At 40.1% G+C, this 13,197-nt stretch overlaps 1 protein-coding gene and 1 long non-coding RNA gene across 2 annotated transcripts in view; one reads left to right on the plus strand and one right to left on the minus strand.

The window, feature by feature from the left end:
• Nucleotides 1-7,285, minus strand: part of LOC133557033 (probable global transcription activator SNF2L2) — a 33,586-nt gene extending 26,301 nt beyond the window's left edge. The window contains exon 1 of the mRNA XM_061907317.1: nucleotides 6,804-7,285. Within this exon, the coding sequence (XP_061763301.1) occupies nucleotides 6,804-6,905 (102 nt within the window). The 5' untranslated portion in view covers nucleotides 6,906-7,285. The remainder of the gene's footprint in view (nucleotides 1-6,803) is intronic.
• Nucleotides 1-12,755, plus strand: part of LOC133557034 (uncharacterized) — a 53,936-nt gene extending 41,181 nt beyond the window's left edge. Inside the window, exons 4-5 of the long non-coding RNA XR_009807654.1 lie at nucleotides 12,442-12,524; nucleotides 12,619-12,755. This is a non-coding gene — a long non-coding RNA (uncharacterized LOC133557034). The remainder of the gene's footprint in view (nucleotides 1-12,441; nucleotides 12,525-12,618) is intronic.
• Nucleotides 12,756-13,197: the final 442 nt, after the last annotated feature.

The raw sequence follows: 13,197 nt of genomic DNA on the forward strand, positions 1-13,197 counted from the left end.
AGGCAGTGGTTGAAATAAATAAAAACAATAATAAAAATAAATATTTAAATAAATACATATGCATAAAAAAATGCAGTTAAATTAAAATGAAAATAATAAAAAAAGACAAAAACAGGCAGTTGATTAAATAAAATAAAATAATCATGTGTTTCAATGAGTTCCCCGCGAGCAGACAAAAGCTGTCTTTGATCGTACCAATTAAAAGGCTTGTAAAACTCCACTGTGTAGGATGGGAAGCGACATGAAGGTGTCTGTTTATTTGATCTATTGTAATGGTTCTGTCTAGAAAGCGGAGAGGAAGCAGGACCTGCCACCCGTCCAAGCTGTTTTGTAACCAAAGGCGACGGCTGTTTACGACCCCCCTTCCTTTAGAAACAGCTGATGCCATATAATCAGGGAAAGTCCAAATAAAAAAGGTGTGCAGCCTTTCGTCAGAGCGTAGTGGAGTACAGCCCAGACGTTTCTCATCAATGAGCTAAATTGAATTCTGTCTCTGTTTAATTCCTTGCTTCTTGTCTGTTTGAACCTGACATCATTCAAAAATGAGCTGATTATGATAACTGTACTGTCCAGTTGTTATATCTGTTATATCTATCTGGGCTGCATTTGCAATGCAGTTTCACTTCTTAGACATTAGATGGCAGTACTGTTGTGTCTGTTGTCTAAATAGGCAGTAGCTTTTTCCATGATGCTGAATGTGTTATGTTGCCTCCTACAAAGTGTTCATACTGTAACTATTGTGCTTTTTACTTTCAGCTGTTTAATTGCAACATTCATCTCAGTTTGTAAAATTGCTAATGCTAATAGTAGCCTGTCTATGACAAATTCAATGAAGATAAGCATCAATCTAGCACATTTTGGTAGAATGGAGTCTTACTTTACATTTGAGCGTTTTCTACCAAGCATACTTGCTTTGTTGATGTTGAAAATTGCAACATTACCTAGAGGGAGTTCTGCTGTGTTATGTTGCGGCCTACAAAGTGTCCATACTGTAACTATTGTGCTTTATACACTTCAGCTGTTTAATTGCAACCTTCATCTGAGTTGTAGTTTTCATTACTAGATTTGGATGTGTTGAAATCGCTATGTAAAGTTATTAATGCTAATAATAGCCTGGCTATGGCAAATTCAATGAAAATTAGCATCAATCTAGCACATTTTTGTAAAATGTGGTCTTACTTTACGTTTGAGCGTTTTCTACCAAGCATACTTGCTTTGTTGATGTTGAAAATTGCAACATTACTTAGAGGGAGTTCTGCTGTGTTATGTTGCAGCCTACAAAGTGTTCATACTGTAACTATTGTCCTTTTCACACAGCAGCTGTTTAATTGCAACCTTCATCTCAGTTGTAGTTTTCATTACTAAATTTGGATGTGTTGAATTTGCTATGTAAAATTGCTAATGCTAATAGTACCCTGGCTATGGCAAATTCAATGAAAATTAACATCAATCTAGCACATTTTAGTAGAATGGAGTCTTACTTTAAATTTGAGCATTTTCTACCAAGCGTACTTGGTTTGTTGATGTTGAAAATTAGAGGGAGTTCTGCTGTGTTATGTTGCGGCCTACAAAGTGTTCATACTGTAGCTATTGTGCTTTTCACACAGCAGCTGTTTAATTGCAACGTTCATCTCATTTGTAGTTTTAATTACTAAATTTGGATGTGTTGAAATCGCTATGTAAAGTTGCTAATGCTAATAGTAGCCTGGCTAAGGCAAATTCAATGAAGATTAACCTTAATCTAGCACATTTTGGTAGAATGGAGTCTTACTTTAAATTTGAGCGTTTTCTACCAAGCATACTTGCTTTGTTGATGTTGAAAATTGCAACATTACTTAGAGGGAGTTCTGCTGTGTTATGTTGCGGCCTACAAAGTGTTCATACTGTAACTAATGTGATTTTACACAGCAGCTGTTTAATTCCAATGTTCATCTCATTTGTAGTTTTCATTACTAAATTTGGATGTGTTGAAATCGCTATGTAAAATTGCTAATGCTAATATGAGCCTGGCTATGGCAAATTCAATGAAGATTAGCATCAATCTAGCACATTTTGGTACAATGTAGTCTTACTTTAAATTTGAGCGTTTTCTACAAAGCATACTTGCTTTGTTGATGTTGAAAATTGCAACATTACTTTGAGGGAGTTCTGCTGTGTTATGTTGCGGCCTACAAAGTGCTCATACTGACAGATGTTTTTTTTCTTTAATCATACCACGCAGAGGCGGCAACCGCTGTGCTGTCTGCTTCACTTTTTTTTATCGACGCTTTTAACCCGGATGCTTGCTGCGGAGGGGCGGGAATTTTCACACACACACACACACACACACACACACACACACACACACACACACACACACACACACACACACACACACACACACACACACACACACACAAAGAAAGGCAGAAAGAAAAGAGGAGCAGCTGTTTAATTGCAACGTTCATCTCAGTTGTAGTTTTCATTACTTAATTTGGATGTGTTGAAATCCGTATGTAAAATTGGTAATGCTAATAGTAACCTGTCTATGGCAAATTAAATGAAAATTAGCATCAATCGTGCACATTTTGGTAGAATGGAGTCTTACTTTATGTTTGAGCGTTTTCTACTTAGCATACTTGCTTTGTTGATGTTGAAAATTGCAACATTACTTAGAGGGAGTTCTGCTGTGTTATGTTGCGGCCTACAAAGTGTTCATACTGTAACTATTGTGCTTTTTACAGAGCAGCTGTTTAATTGCAACATTCATCTCAGTTGTAGTTTTCATTACTAAATTTGGATGTGTTGAAATTGCTATGTAAAATTGCTAATGCTAATAGTAGCCTGGCTATGGCAAATTCAATGAAAATTAGCATCAGTCTAGCACATTTTGGTAGAATGGAGTCTTACTTTACGTTTGAGCAATTTCTACTTAGCATACTTGCTTTGTTGATGTTGAAAATTGCAACATTGAGCGCTGCTTAACTGTTTGTTTACGTGAACCGGTGTTACGTAAGTCTGCAACTGGATGTGACGTCACATGTAGCAAAGGTATCGACACATGGCACTGTTTGATTTTACGTAAAAACACACCTGGTACTACCGACGAAATTCATTCGGTACAAATGAAAGTACCGAATTCAGTACACATCCCTAATCCAGACTGAGGCTCCAAATGAGCCCCAAAATCAAATCACTTGTTCCCTATTCCATTTCTGACATACTTTGAAAGTTTCAGTTCTATGATTAACTACATTCCTCCATAAAATAGATGAACAGCTCTGATAAATGTTATATTACTGTATTTTTCGGATAATAGGGCGCACCAGATTTAAAGGCACACTGCCGATGAGCGGGTCTATTCAGGTCTTTTTTTTATACAAAAGGCGCACCGGATTATAAGGCGCATTAAAGTAATGACCGCTTTAATGCGCATTATATTCCATCAAGTGGTACAGGTTCATAGCTTACCGAAGTCGTACTAAAAACGTTTTCACAGATTTTTCAGCGCCGTGTGTAATGTTCTATATTCTCAATGGAACATTTAAAGTGTTTGTGTTGTTAACTGCCATTATATTGCAGTGTACAAGTATCTCTCATGTATGACTGCCATCTACTGGTCACACTTATCACACCATGGACCAAATAAAATTTGCTTTGAGGTCAGTAAGCACAACCAGAATTATTCCGTACATTAGGCACACCGGGTTATAAGGCGCACTGTCGATTTGTGAGAAAATAAAAGGTTTTTAAGTGTGCCTTATAGTCCGAAAAATACGGTACTTAAAAGAAAACCGGTTTTGTGTAATAAAATTCTACCGAAACATTTAATAAAGTCAAATACAAATAAGGCAACAAGAGAAACATTCAACACTTCTCTTTTCTAAAGTAAATCTGTACAGTAGATATGATCATCTGCATCAACATTATGATTTGCTTGAGTGCTGTACAGGACAGATAAAAACATTTTATTTAAATTGAAATCATAAAAAAAAAATTAATTGATTGAGAATCGTTGCAAATAAGAATCGCGAATTATTCGAAAATCTTTTTTTGACACCCCTTCATCGTCAAGCTAATACAAAATCATACATAGTACAGGGAAATGGTGTTTCCAACACTACAAAAAGGAAATTAGTAAAATAATAAAAGCATTACAATAAGTGTTATATTAATTACAATATTTATTTGTAAGGTTTATCAAATGATTTAAAAAAAAAAATCGATTTAATTGTATTTTATTTTTTTGTCTGTCCAGCCACTCAGACAAATCATATTGTATATAAAATATATATCTACAGTCCTGGTCAAAAGTTTGCATACTCTTGTAAAGAACATAATGTCATGGCTGTCTTGAGTTTCCAATCATTTCTACAACTCTCATTTTTTTGTGATAGAGTGATGGGAGCACGTACTTGTTGGTCACAAAAATCATTCATGAAGTTTGGTTCTTTTATAAATTTATTACGGGGCTACTGAAAATTTGACCAAATTTGCTGGGTCAAAAGTATACATACAGCAATGTTGATATTTGGTTACATGTCCCTTGGCGAGTTTCACTGCAATAAGGCGCTTTTGGTAGCCATCCACAAGAATCTGGTTAAATTTTTTGACCACTCCTCTTGACAAAATTGGTGCAGTTCAGCTTAATTTGTTGGTTTTCTGACATGGACTTGTTTCTTCAGCATTGTCCACACTAAGTTTAAGTCAGGACTTTGGGAAGGCCAATTCTAAAACCTTGATTCTAGACTGATTTAGCCATTCCTGTACCATTTTTGACGTGTGTTTGGGGTCATTGTCCTGTTGGAACACCCAAATGCGCCCAAGACCCAACCTCCGGGCTGATGATTTTAGGTTGTCCTGAAGAATTTGGAGGTAATCCTCCTTTCTCATTGTCCCATTTACTCTCTGTAAAGCACCAGTTCCATTTGCAGCAAAACAGGCTCATAGCAAAATACTACCACCACCATGCTTGACAGTAGGGATTGTGTTCCCGGCCTCACCGTCTTCTCCAAAAACTAAATAAATAAATAAAATAAATAAAAAACAAGATAAGGAACAAAATAACTAAGTATAAATAAAACAAAAACACACAATTGATTAATAAAAATGAATATAATAACAAAACCATTGACACTTTCCCTTATTCATAAGTTTACTTACTTTTTTACTCAGTCTTCCTCTCAACGATACACATGATCTCAAATAAGTCAAGTATGAAAAGTGTCAATCTTTTGATTTGAGTATGGATGTGACAGGATATATATCTGGTATCGGCCGCATCGATATTTCAGTATCGATCCGTGTATCGCTACCGAAAAGGAGTAGGAAGAAGCGGAGCTTCTTTGACACCACCCCTTCGGCATGTGTCAGCAATTACTGATTGTTTGTTTGCCTAACGAGCGTTTGCATGACTGACCTTTGCACTTCACTTTTTTTGCTCATTTGCCGCCATTTATTCACCTGCCGCCCCTCGCCTTTTATTGCATCCTAATTAAATAAAATTAAAAAATTATAAAAATATTACAAAAACAAACAAAACAGGTAGTTGATTAAAATAAATAAAAACAATAATAACAAAGAATACAATAAATATATATATATAAATAAAACAAAAAACAGGCACATTGAATGAAAAAAAAAGACAAAAACAAGCAGTTGATTAAGTAAAATAAAATAATCACGGTAAAAGGAAACAAAATAAATAAAAAAAACAATAATAAAATAAAGAAAAAAATAACTGTATAAAAAAACACACAATTGATATATACAAAGGGAAATATAAGTAATAACATAAACACTGACACATTTCCTTGTGCACAAGTTGCATGACTGACCTTTGCATTTCACTTTTTTCTCTCATTTTGCCACCATTTTTTCAACCCCTCCGCCCCCTTCCCCTTGCCTTTTGTGCATACTAATTAAATAAAATTAAAAAATTATAAAAATATAACAAATCAGACAGTTGATTAAAATAAATAAAAACAATATTACAATACAGAATACAACAAATAGATATAAATAAAACAAAAAACATGCACGTTAAATGAAAAAAAAGACAAAAACAAGCAGTTGAATAAATAAACCAAAATAATTATGGTAAAAGGAAACTAAATATAAAAAACAAAAAAATAAAGTACAAAATGACTCAGTATAAAAAAACACAATTGATGTATACAAATGAAAATATAAATAACAAAAACATTGACACATTCCCTTGTTCACAAGTTGCCTAACGAGCAATTGCATGACTGACCTTTGCACTTCACTTTTTTCTGTCATTTTACCGCCATTTTTGCAACCCCCTTTCCCCCCTCGCCTTTTATGCATCCCAATTGATATTTTTCTTTTTCTTTTTTTTCTCAACCCCGTGACCTGCTGCACCTCCGCGTTTTCCCCCCGCCGCCGAGGCAATTAGAGAGCAATGGTAATCTACCAGACACGCATCGATCAAAGGGGGCGTACGGCGGCGGCGTTGTTGTTCGACGCTAGCTTGTCAAGGGCAGAGACGCCGCTCATGCAGGACAAAATGCTCGCCCCAACAACAAAAAAAGGTGCCGCCTTCCTCTGAGATTGGGGGGTGGGGGGCTGGAGGGGGGGGGGGGGGGCAGCATCACCCCAGAGGGACAACGGCATTATCCTGCAAGATGCCAAGCCTGCCTCTTCCCTGACTAATCTGAGCAAGATTCCCGCTCATCAACACACACACACACACACTCTCTCCCTCTCTCCCTCACACACACATACACACACGCGTGCTTCCTTGCATCCATCACCATGCCATGTGGAGTCCACAATGGAGGACATGCGGCAGGACGGTTTACCTGAGTGCAATCTGCAGGCGGCGGGCTAGCCGGATCGACCGCAGCAGCAGTGGGGGAGAGAATTAGCAAGCCAGCATAGCGGCGAGCTGCGAGTCTCTTCATCAGCTGATCGCTCAACAAGCGGAGCCAGGAGGGGGGAGAAGGATTAAAAAAAATAAATAAAAAAAAACCAAAAACGCGCTATGTTTTCATATACAAATCATTGTGAGGGGAGGAGGGGGGGGCACAGACGCCGTCTCTTGTCCGTCTCGTTCCCGACTGCGGAAGGCCTTGAGCTTGCCTCTGCATGCTTTTTGACATCCACTGCTGCCTCACTTCTTTTTTTTTTTTTCCCACCCTCCCGTTAAAGGTCCATTCTTTTTTTCTTTTTTTTTTTCGCATTCAATCTGAGCGATGCCGCAACTCGCAGCCGCGACAGAATCCTAAAACGCGTAAAATACGCTCTATCCCTTGCCCGAGCCGACACGGCACGGAAACGTCTGGAAAACAATGGCGGCGCGAGCACATCTGGTTGCTTTTAGCCAATTAGGCTGTTTTTGTTTTTTTTTTCTTTTTCCATCCTCGGCGCGCCGCTGCAGGGAAACCCAGAGCGCCCTCACTAAGCTCGGAAGGGAAGACGAGAGTAGAAGTACCATGAATTGAATAACATGGACCCCGTCTTAAACAAGTTGAAAAACTTATTCGGGTGTTAGCATTTAGTGGTCAATTGTACGGAATATGTACTGTACTGTGCAATCTACTAATAAAAGTTTCAATCAATCAATCAATCAATCAATCAAGATGTGTGCAGGACGCGCGACACCTGGCTTAACCTGGTCTCGGAATTCCATCAGATTTTGGAAGAAATCGCGTTGAACTTGAACAGGAAACCGCTTCCAAGCAATGCAGCTAAAATTAGATCTTGGTGATGTTAACTTCACGCCAAGTTCAATCCATAGTGGCTCCAACACAGCCGCGAGAGTTCAGTTCAAAGCGGATCCAAGACAGCAGCGAGAGTCCCGTCCACAGGAAACCATCCCAAGCAGAGTCGGATCAGCAGCGTAGAGATGTCCCCAACCGATACACAGGCGAGCGGTCCATCCTTGGTCCCGACGAGCGGTCCATCCTGGGTCCCGACTCTGGACAGCCAGTACTTCATCCATGGTCATCGGACCGGACCCCCTCCACAAGGGAGGGGGAGGACAGAGGAGAAAAAGAAAAGAAGCGGCAGATCAACTGGTCTAAAAAGGAGGTCTATTTAAAGGCTAGAGTATAGAAATTAGTTTTAAGGTGAGACTTAAATGCTTCTACTGAGGTAGCATCTCAAACTGTTACCGGGAGGGCGTTCCAGAGTACTGGAGCCCGAACGGAAAACACTCTATAGCCTGCAGACTTTTGTTGGGCTTTAGGAATCACTAATAAGCCGGAGTCCTTTGAACGCAGATTTCTTGCCGGGACATATGGTACAATACAATCGGCAAGATAGGATGGAGCTAGACCGTGTAGTATTTTATACGTAAGTAGTAAATGATGAAATATTAACATTGCAACACATGCCAATTTAGTTTACTAAATTGCAATTTTAAATTTCCCGCGAAGTGTCCTGTTGAAAACGTCACGGTATGATGACTCGTGCGTTTGACGTCACAGGTTGTAGCGGACATTTTTTTTCCAGCCCGATCCAAGCCATAAAGGCCTACTGAAATGAGATTTTCTTATTTAAACGGGGATAGCAGGTCCATTCTATGTGTCATACTTGATCATTTCGCGATATTGCCATCTTTTTGCTGAAAGGATATAGTAGAGAACATCCACGATAAAGTTAGCAACTTTCGGTGCTAAGAGAAAAGCCCTGCCTCTACCGGAAGTCGCAGACGATGACGTCACATGTTGATGGCTCCTCACTAGGGTTGGGTATCGTTTGAATTCAGACGATTCCGATTCCGATTTTTTGTTAAGATTCCGATTCCTAACGATTCTCGATTCCGATTCTTTCTTTAAAAAAATAAATAAATAAATAAAAAGGCAGGGTCAAACAAAACTCTTCCGTCTGTGGCACCGACATCTTCCCCCTTTCCGCTACTGTGAACGGAGTACGCTGAACACATCGCGGAACCTGGTTGTAAATTGTCTATGAAAAAATACGCGGGATAATTTGTTAGCTGCCTCAACACTGGCGCAAAACACATTATTTATTGCATATATATTGTTTTACTCACCGGATTCGGACTGCAGTGCAGTCACCGAGCTGCCAGGCTGGGCGTCGGAGCCGGAGCCAGAGGAAGAGGCAGAGGATGACGGTCGGCGCAGCGCGTCGAAGACGGGACACGCATTTGTTTGTACTCCATAAACTCGGAGGTGCTTCATCATGTTCGACATGCACCCTCCTAAGCAAGAAACAGTCCTGTTGCACGTGTTACATTTGGCCGATATTTAATTTTTTTTTGTAAAATAAAGCCACACTTTCGACCGCCCACGACCACTATCCATGCTTGACTGACTCGCTCGGCTACATAGGCTCGGCTGTGCTAACACTTCCGGCGGTGGGCGCTTCTTCGTTGGTGTGACCCGGCTTCTTCTTCCGGGTCGGCGGACATTTTTTTTCTTCCGTTCGGCGGACTGGGTATCGAAACTAGGAATCGGAATTTAAACTTTTGAACGATACCGTCAGAATCGGAAAGTTAGTCCCGGTTCCAATCGATACTCGATACTCGATACCCAACCCTACTCCTCACATATTCACATTGATTTTAATGGGAGCCTCCAACTAAAACAGCTATTCCGACCGAGAAAACGACAATTCCCCCATTAATTTGAGCGAGGATGAAAGATTCGTGTTTGAGGATATTGATAGCGACGGACTAAAAAAAAAAAAAAAAAAAAAGTTAAAAAAGAAAAAACACGATTGCAGTCGCCTTGCATTGAGACGGATTCATATGTTTTTAGAGACATTTACTAGGATCATTCTGGGAAATCCCTTATCTTTCTATTGTGTTGCTAGTGCTTTAGTGAGTTTAACAGTACCTGATATTCGGAAGTGTAAGTCCACGGCCGGGTGTTGACGCGCAGTGTCTCAGGGAAGTCGATGGCAGCTGTATGGACGGCACAAGCTCAGCTGATATCCAGTAAGAAGCGACTTTTTAACCACAATTTTCTCACCGAAACCTGCTTTTTGACATTCGGTTGGGATCCATGTTCGCTGTGATCCATAGTAAAGTTTCACCTCCGTGAATTTTAAACAAGGAATCACCCTGTGTTTGTGTGGCTAAAGGCTAAACCTTCCCAACTCCATCTTTCTACTTTGACCTCTCCAATATTAATTGAACAAATTGCAAAAGATTCAACAACACAGATGTCCAAATTACTGTGTAATTATGCCGTTAAAGCAGATGACTTTTAGCTGTGTGTGCGCGCGGCGCTCATATTCATAACAGCCCGTTACGTCACGCGTACACGTAATCATTACGCGATGTTTTCAAGAAAAAAGTCCCTGGAAATTTAAAATTGCAATTTAGTAAACTAAAAAGGCCGTATTGGCATGTGTTGCAATGTTAATATTTCATCATTGATATATAAACTATCAGACTGCGTGGTGGGTAGTAGTGGGTTTCAGTAGGCATTTAAGTAGTCTGCTTTAATCACATAATTAAACAGTATTCTGGACATCTGTGTTGCTGAATCTTTTGCAATTTGTTCAATCAATAATGGAGAAGTCAAAGTAGAAAGATGGAGATGGGAAGCTTTTAGCCTTACGCCACACAAACACAGCCGGTGATTCCTTGTTTAAAATTCCCGAAGGTGAAGCTTTACTATGGAACAGAGCGGTCAAGCGAACATGGATCCCGACCACGTCAACCGGCAGGTTTTGGTGAGAAAATTGTTGTAATAAGTCGGCTCTAACCGTAGTTATGAGCGGAGCTTGCGTCTTCCTGCAGCTGCGGACTATTACCTCCTCCCACCGGAGACACTGGCGGTCACCACACCCGTGGCCACACCCTTCCGACTTTCAGGTACCATATAATCTCACTAAAACACTAGTAACACAATAAGCTGATAAGGTTTTTCCAGAATTTGGGGCGGTATGGCTCGGTTGGTAGAGTGGCCGTGCCAGCAACTTGAGGGTTCCAGGTTCGATCCCCGCTACCGCCATCCTAGTCACTACCGTTGTGTCCTTGGGCAAGACACTTTACCCACCTGCTCCCAGTGCCACCCATTTCACTATGTTAAAGCTCTTTGAGTCACTAGAGAAAAGCGCTATAGAAATACAATTCACTTCACTTTAAAATGTAATATCGGAAATTATCGGTATCGGTTTCAAAATTATCGGTATCGGTTTCAAAAAGTAAAATGCATGACTTTTTAAAATGCCGCTGTGTACACGGACGTAGGGAGGAGTAGAGAGCGCCAATTAACCTTAAAGGTACTCCCTTTGCATGCCTCCCCAGTCTCATAATATCTATGGCTTTTCACACACAGAAAGGAATGCAAGCATACTTGGTCAACAGCCATACAGGTCACACTGAGGGTGGCCGTATGAACAACTTTAACACTGTTACAAATATGCGTCACACTGTGAACCCACACCAAACAAGAATGACAAACACATTTTGGGAGAACATCCACACTGTAACACAACAGAACAAATACCCAGAACCCCTCGCAGCACAAACTCTTCCGGGACGCTACAACATACACCCCCCGACCTCAACCCCGCCCACCTCAACCTCCTCATGCTCTCTCAGAGAGAGCATGTCCCAAATTCCAAGCTGCTGTTTTGAGGCATGTAAAAAAAAATGTATGCACTTTGTGACTTCAATAATAAATATGGCAGTGCCATGTTGGCATTTTTTTTTCCATAACTTGAGTTAATTAATTTTGGAAAACCTTGTTACATTGTTTAATGCATCCAGCGGGGCATCACAACAAAATTAGGCCTAATAATGTGTTAAATCCTCGACTGTATATATCGGTAATGGTTGTTATCGGTAATTAAGAGTTGGACAATATCGGAATATTGTTGGAAAAAAAAAACATTATCGGACATCTCTAATATATATATATATATATATATATATATATATATGTATATGTGTATATATATATATATGTATATATATTTTTATTTTATTTTTTTGCCTTTATTTAACCAGGTAAATCCCATTGATTTTCTAAGGGAGACCTGGCCAAGATGGCAGCAGCAAGGTTAGATTAAAATAGTCAACAACACATAAAACATGTAATTGATAACATTAAAACTTGGTGACATAAGACGTGCATACAGACAATGTAGACTGCAATCCTCTCACAGAAGCTTTAATATCATTTAATGTAACAAGGCTTTGAAGTTGAAAATTCAATTGAAGGTTATTCCAAGCCTTCGGTTTCTGAAATAAATGCTTTCTTGCCCGGTTCAGTTCTTACTTTGAGGGGCGACAAATTGCAGAACATTCACTGAACAAAGATTGGGACTTCCTTGTTTCTTTGTTAAAAGACAAGACAGATAACATGAAGTGATACCCATGAATTGATTAACCCCGTCTTAAACAAGTTGAAAAACGTATTCGGGTGTTACCATTTTAGTGGTCAATTGTAAGGAATATGTACTGTACTGTGCAATCTACTAATAAAAGTTTCAATCAAGCAATCAATTGTTTTATAGATGAACACTGTGGAGAGGCAGAGCCGACAGTCCGACATAGAGGCAGGCCAAGATGGCAGCGGGGATGGCGAGTGAGCGGCGAGGTGGGGCGTGCTGGGAGCGACGCCACAATCGAGATAAGGTGCGTGGATCACGCACATGTATAGGATTAATGAATCCTCTCGCACTGTTTAAAAGGGCGGCAGCCGTCAACGTCGGGTAGAAAGGTGGTGAAACAACGACAAGACGAGACAAAGCGCATGCAACCCGGAAGAGAGCGAGAGGGAGAGCAGGAGGCAGACGACGCGGGCGACTGAAAAAAAAACGGAAAAATACTTTTCTTATTAAAAAATAAAGAAAGTCAACACTGCTCAAAGTCTTGTCCTTCCTTGGTGGTCCCTGGAACCCGCACGACGGTGAGAGTCGTTCACAAACACATACCAATGTGTTCATCTATGAAAATGGGACTCATTACCTCCCCGCTTGGCACTCAGCATCAAGGGTTGGAATTGGGGGTTAAATCACCAAAATGATTGCCGGGCGCGACCGCTGCTCACAGCTCCCCTCACCCCACAAGGGTTGGAATAAGGCGATGGGTCAAATGCAGTGTGTGTGACTATCAGTGGTACTTCAACTTTACTTTAGCTCATACGCACAGCAGTGACGTGCGGTGAGGTTTATAGCTGGTGAGGCACTGACCTAATCAGAATCAGATTTACAAATATACAGTATGCGCTCAGCGCAGATTATTTGCAATTTGATTGGCAGCAGTTTACG

Source organism: Nerophis ophidion, linkage group LG08 (assembly GCF_033978795.1).
Source record: "Nerophis ophidion isolate RoL-2023_Sa linkage group LG08, RoL_Noph_v1.0, whole genome shotgun sequence".
Taxonomy (NCBI): domain Eukaryota; kingdom Metazoa; phylum Chordata; class Actinopteri; order Syngnathiformes; family Syngnathidae; genus Nerophis; species Nerophis ophidion.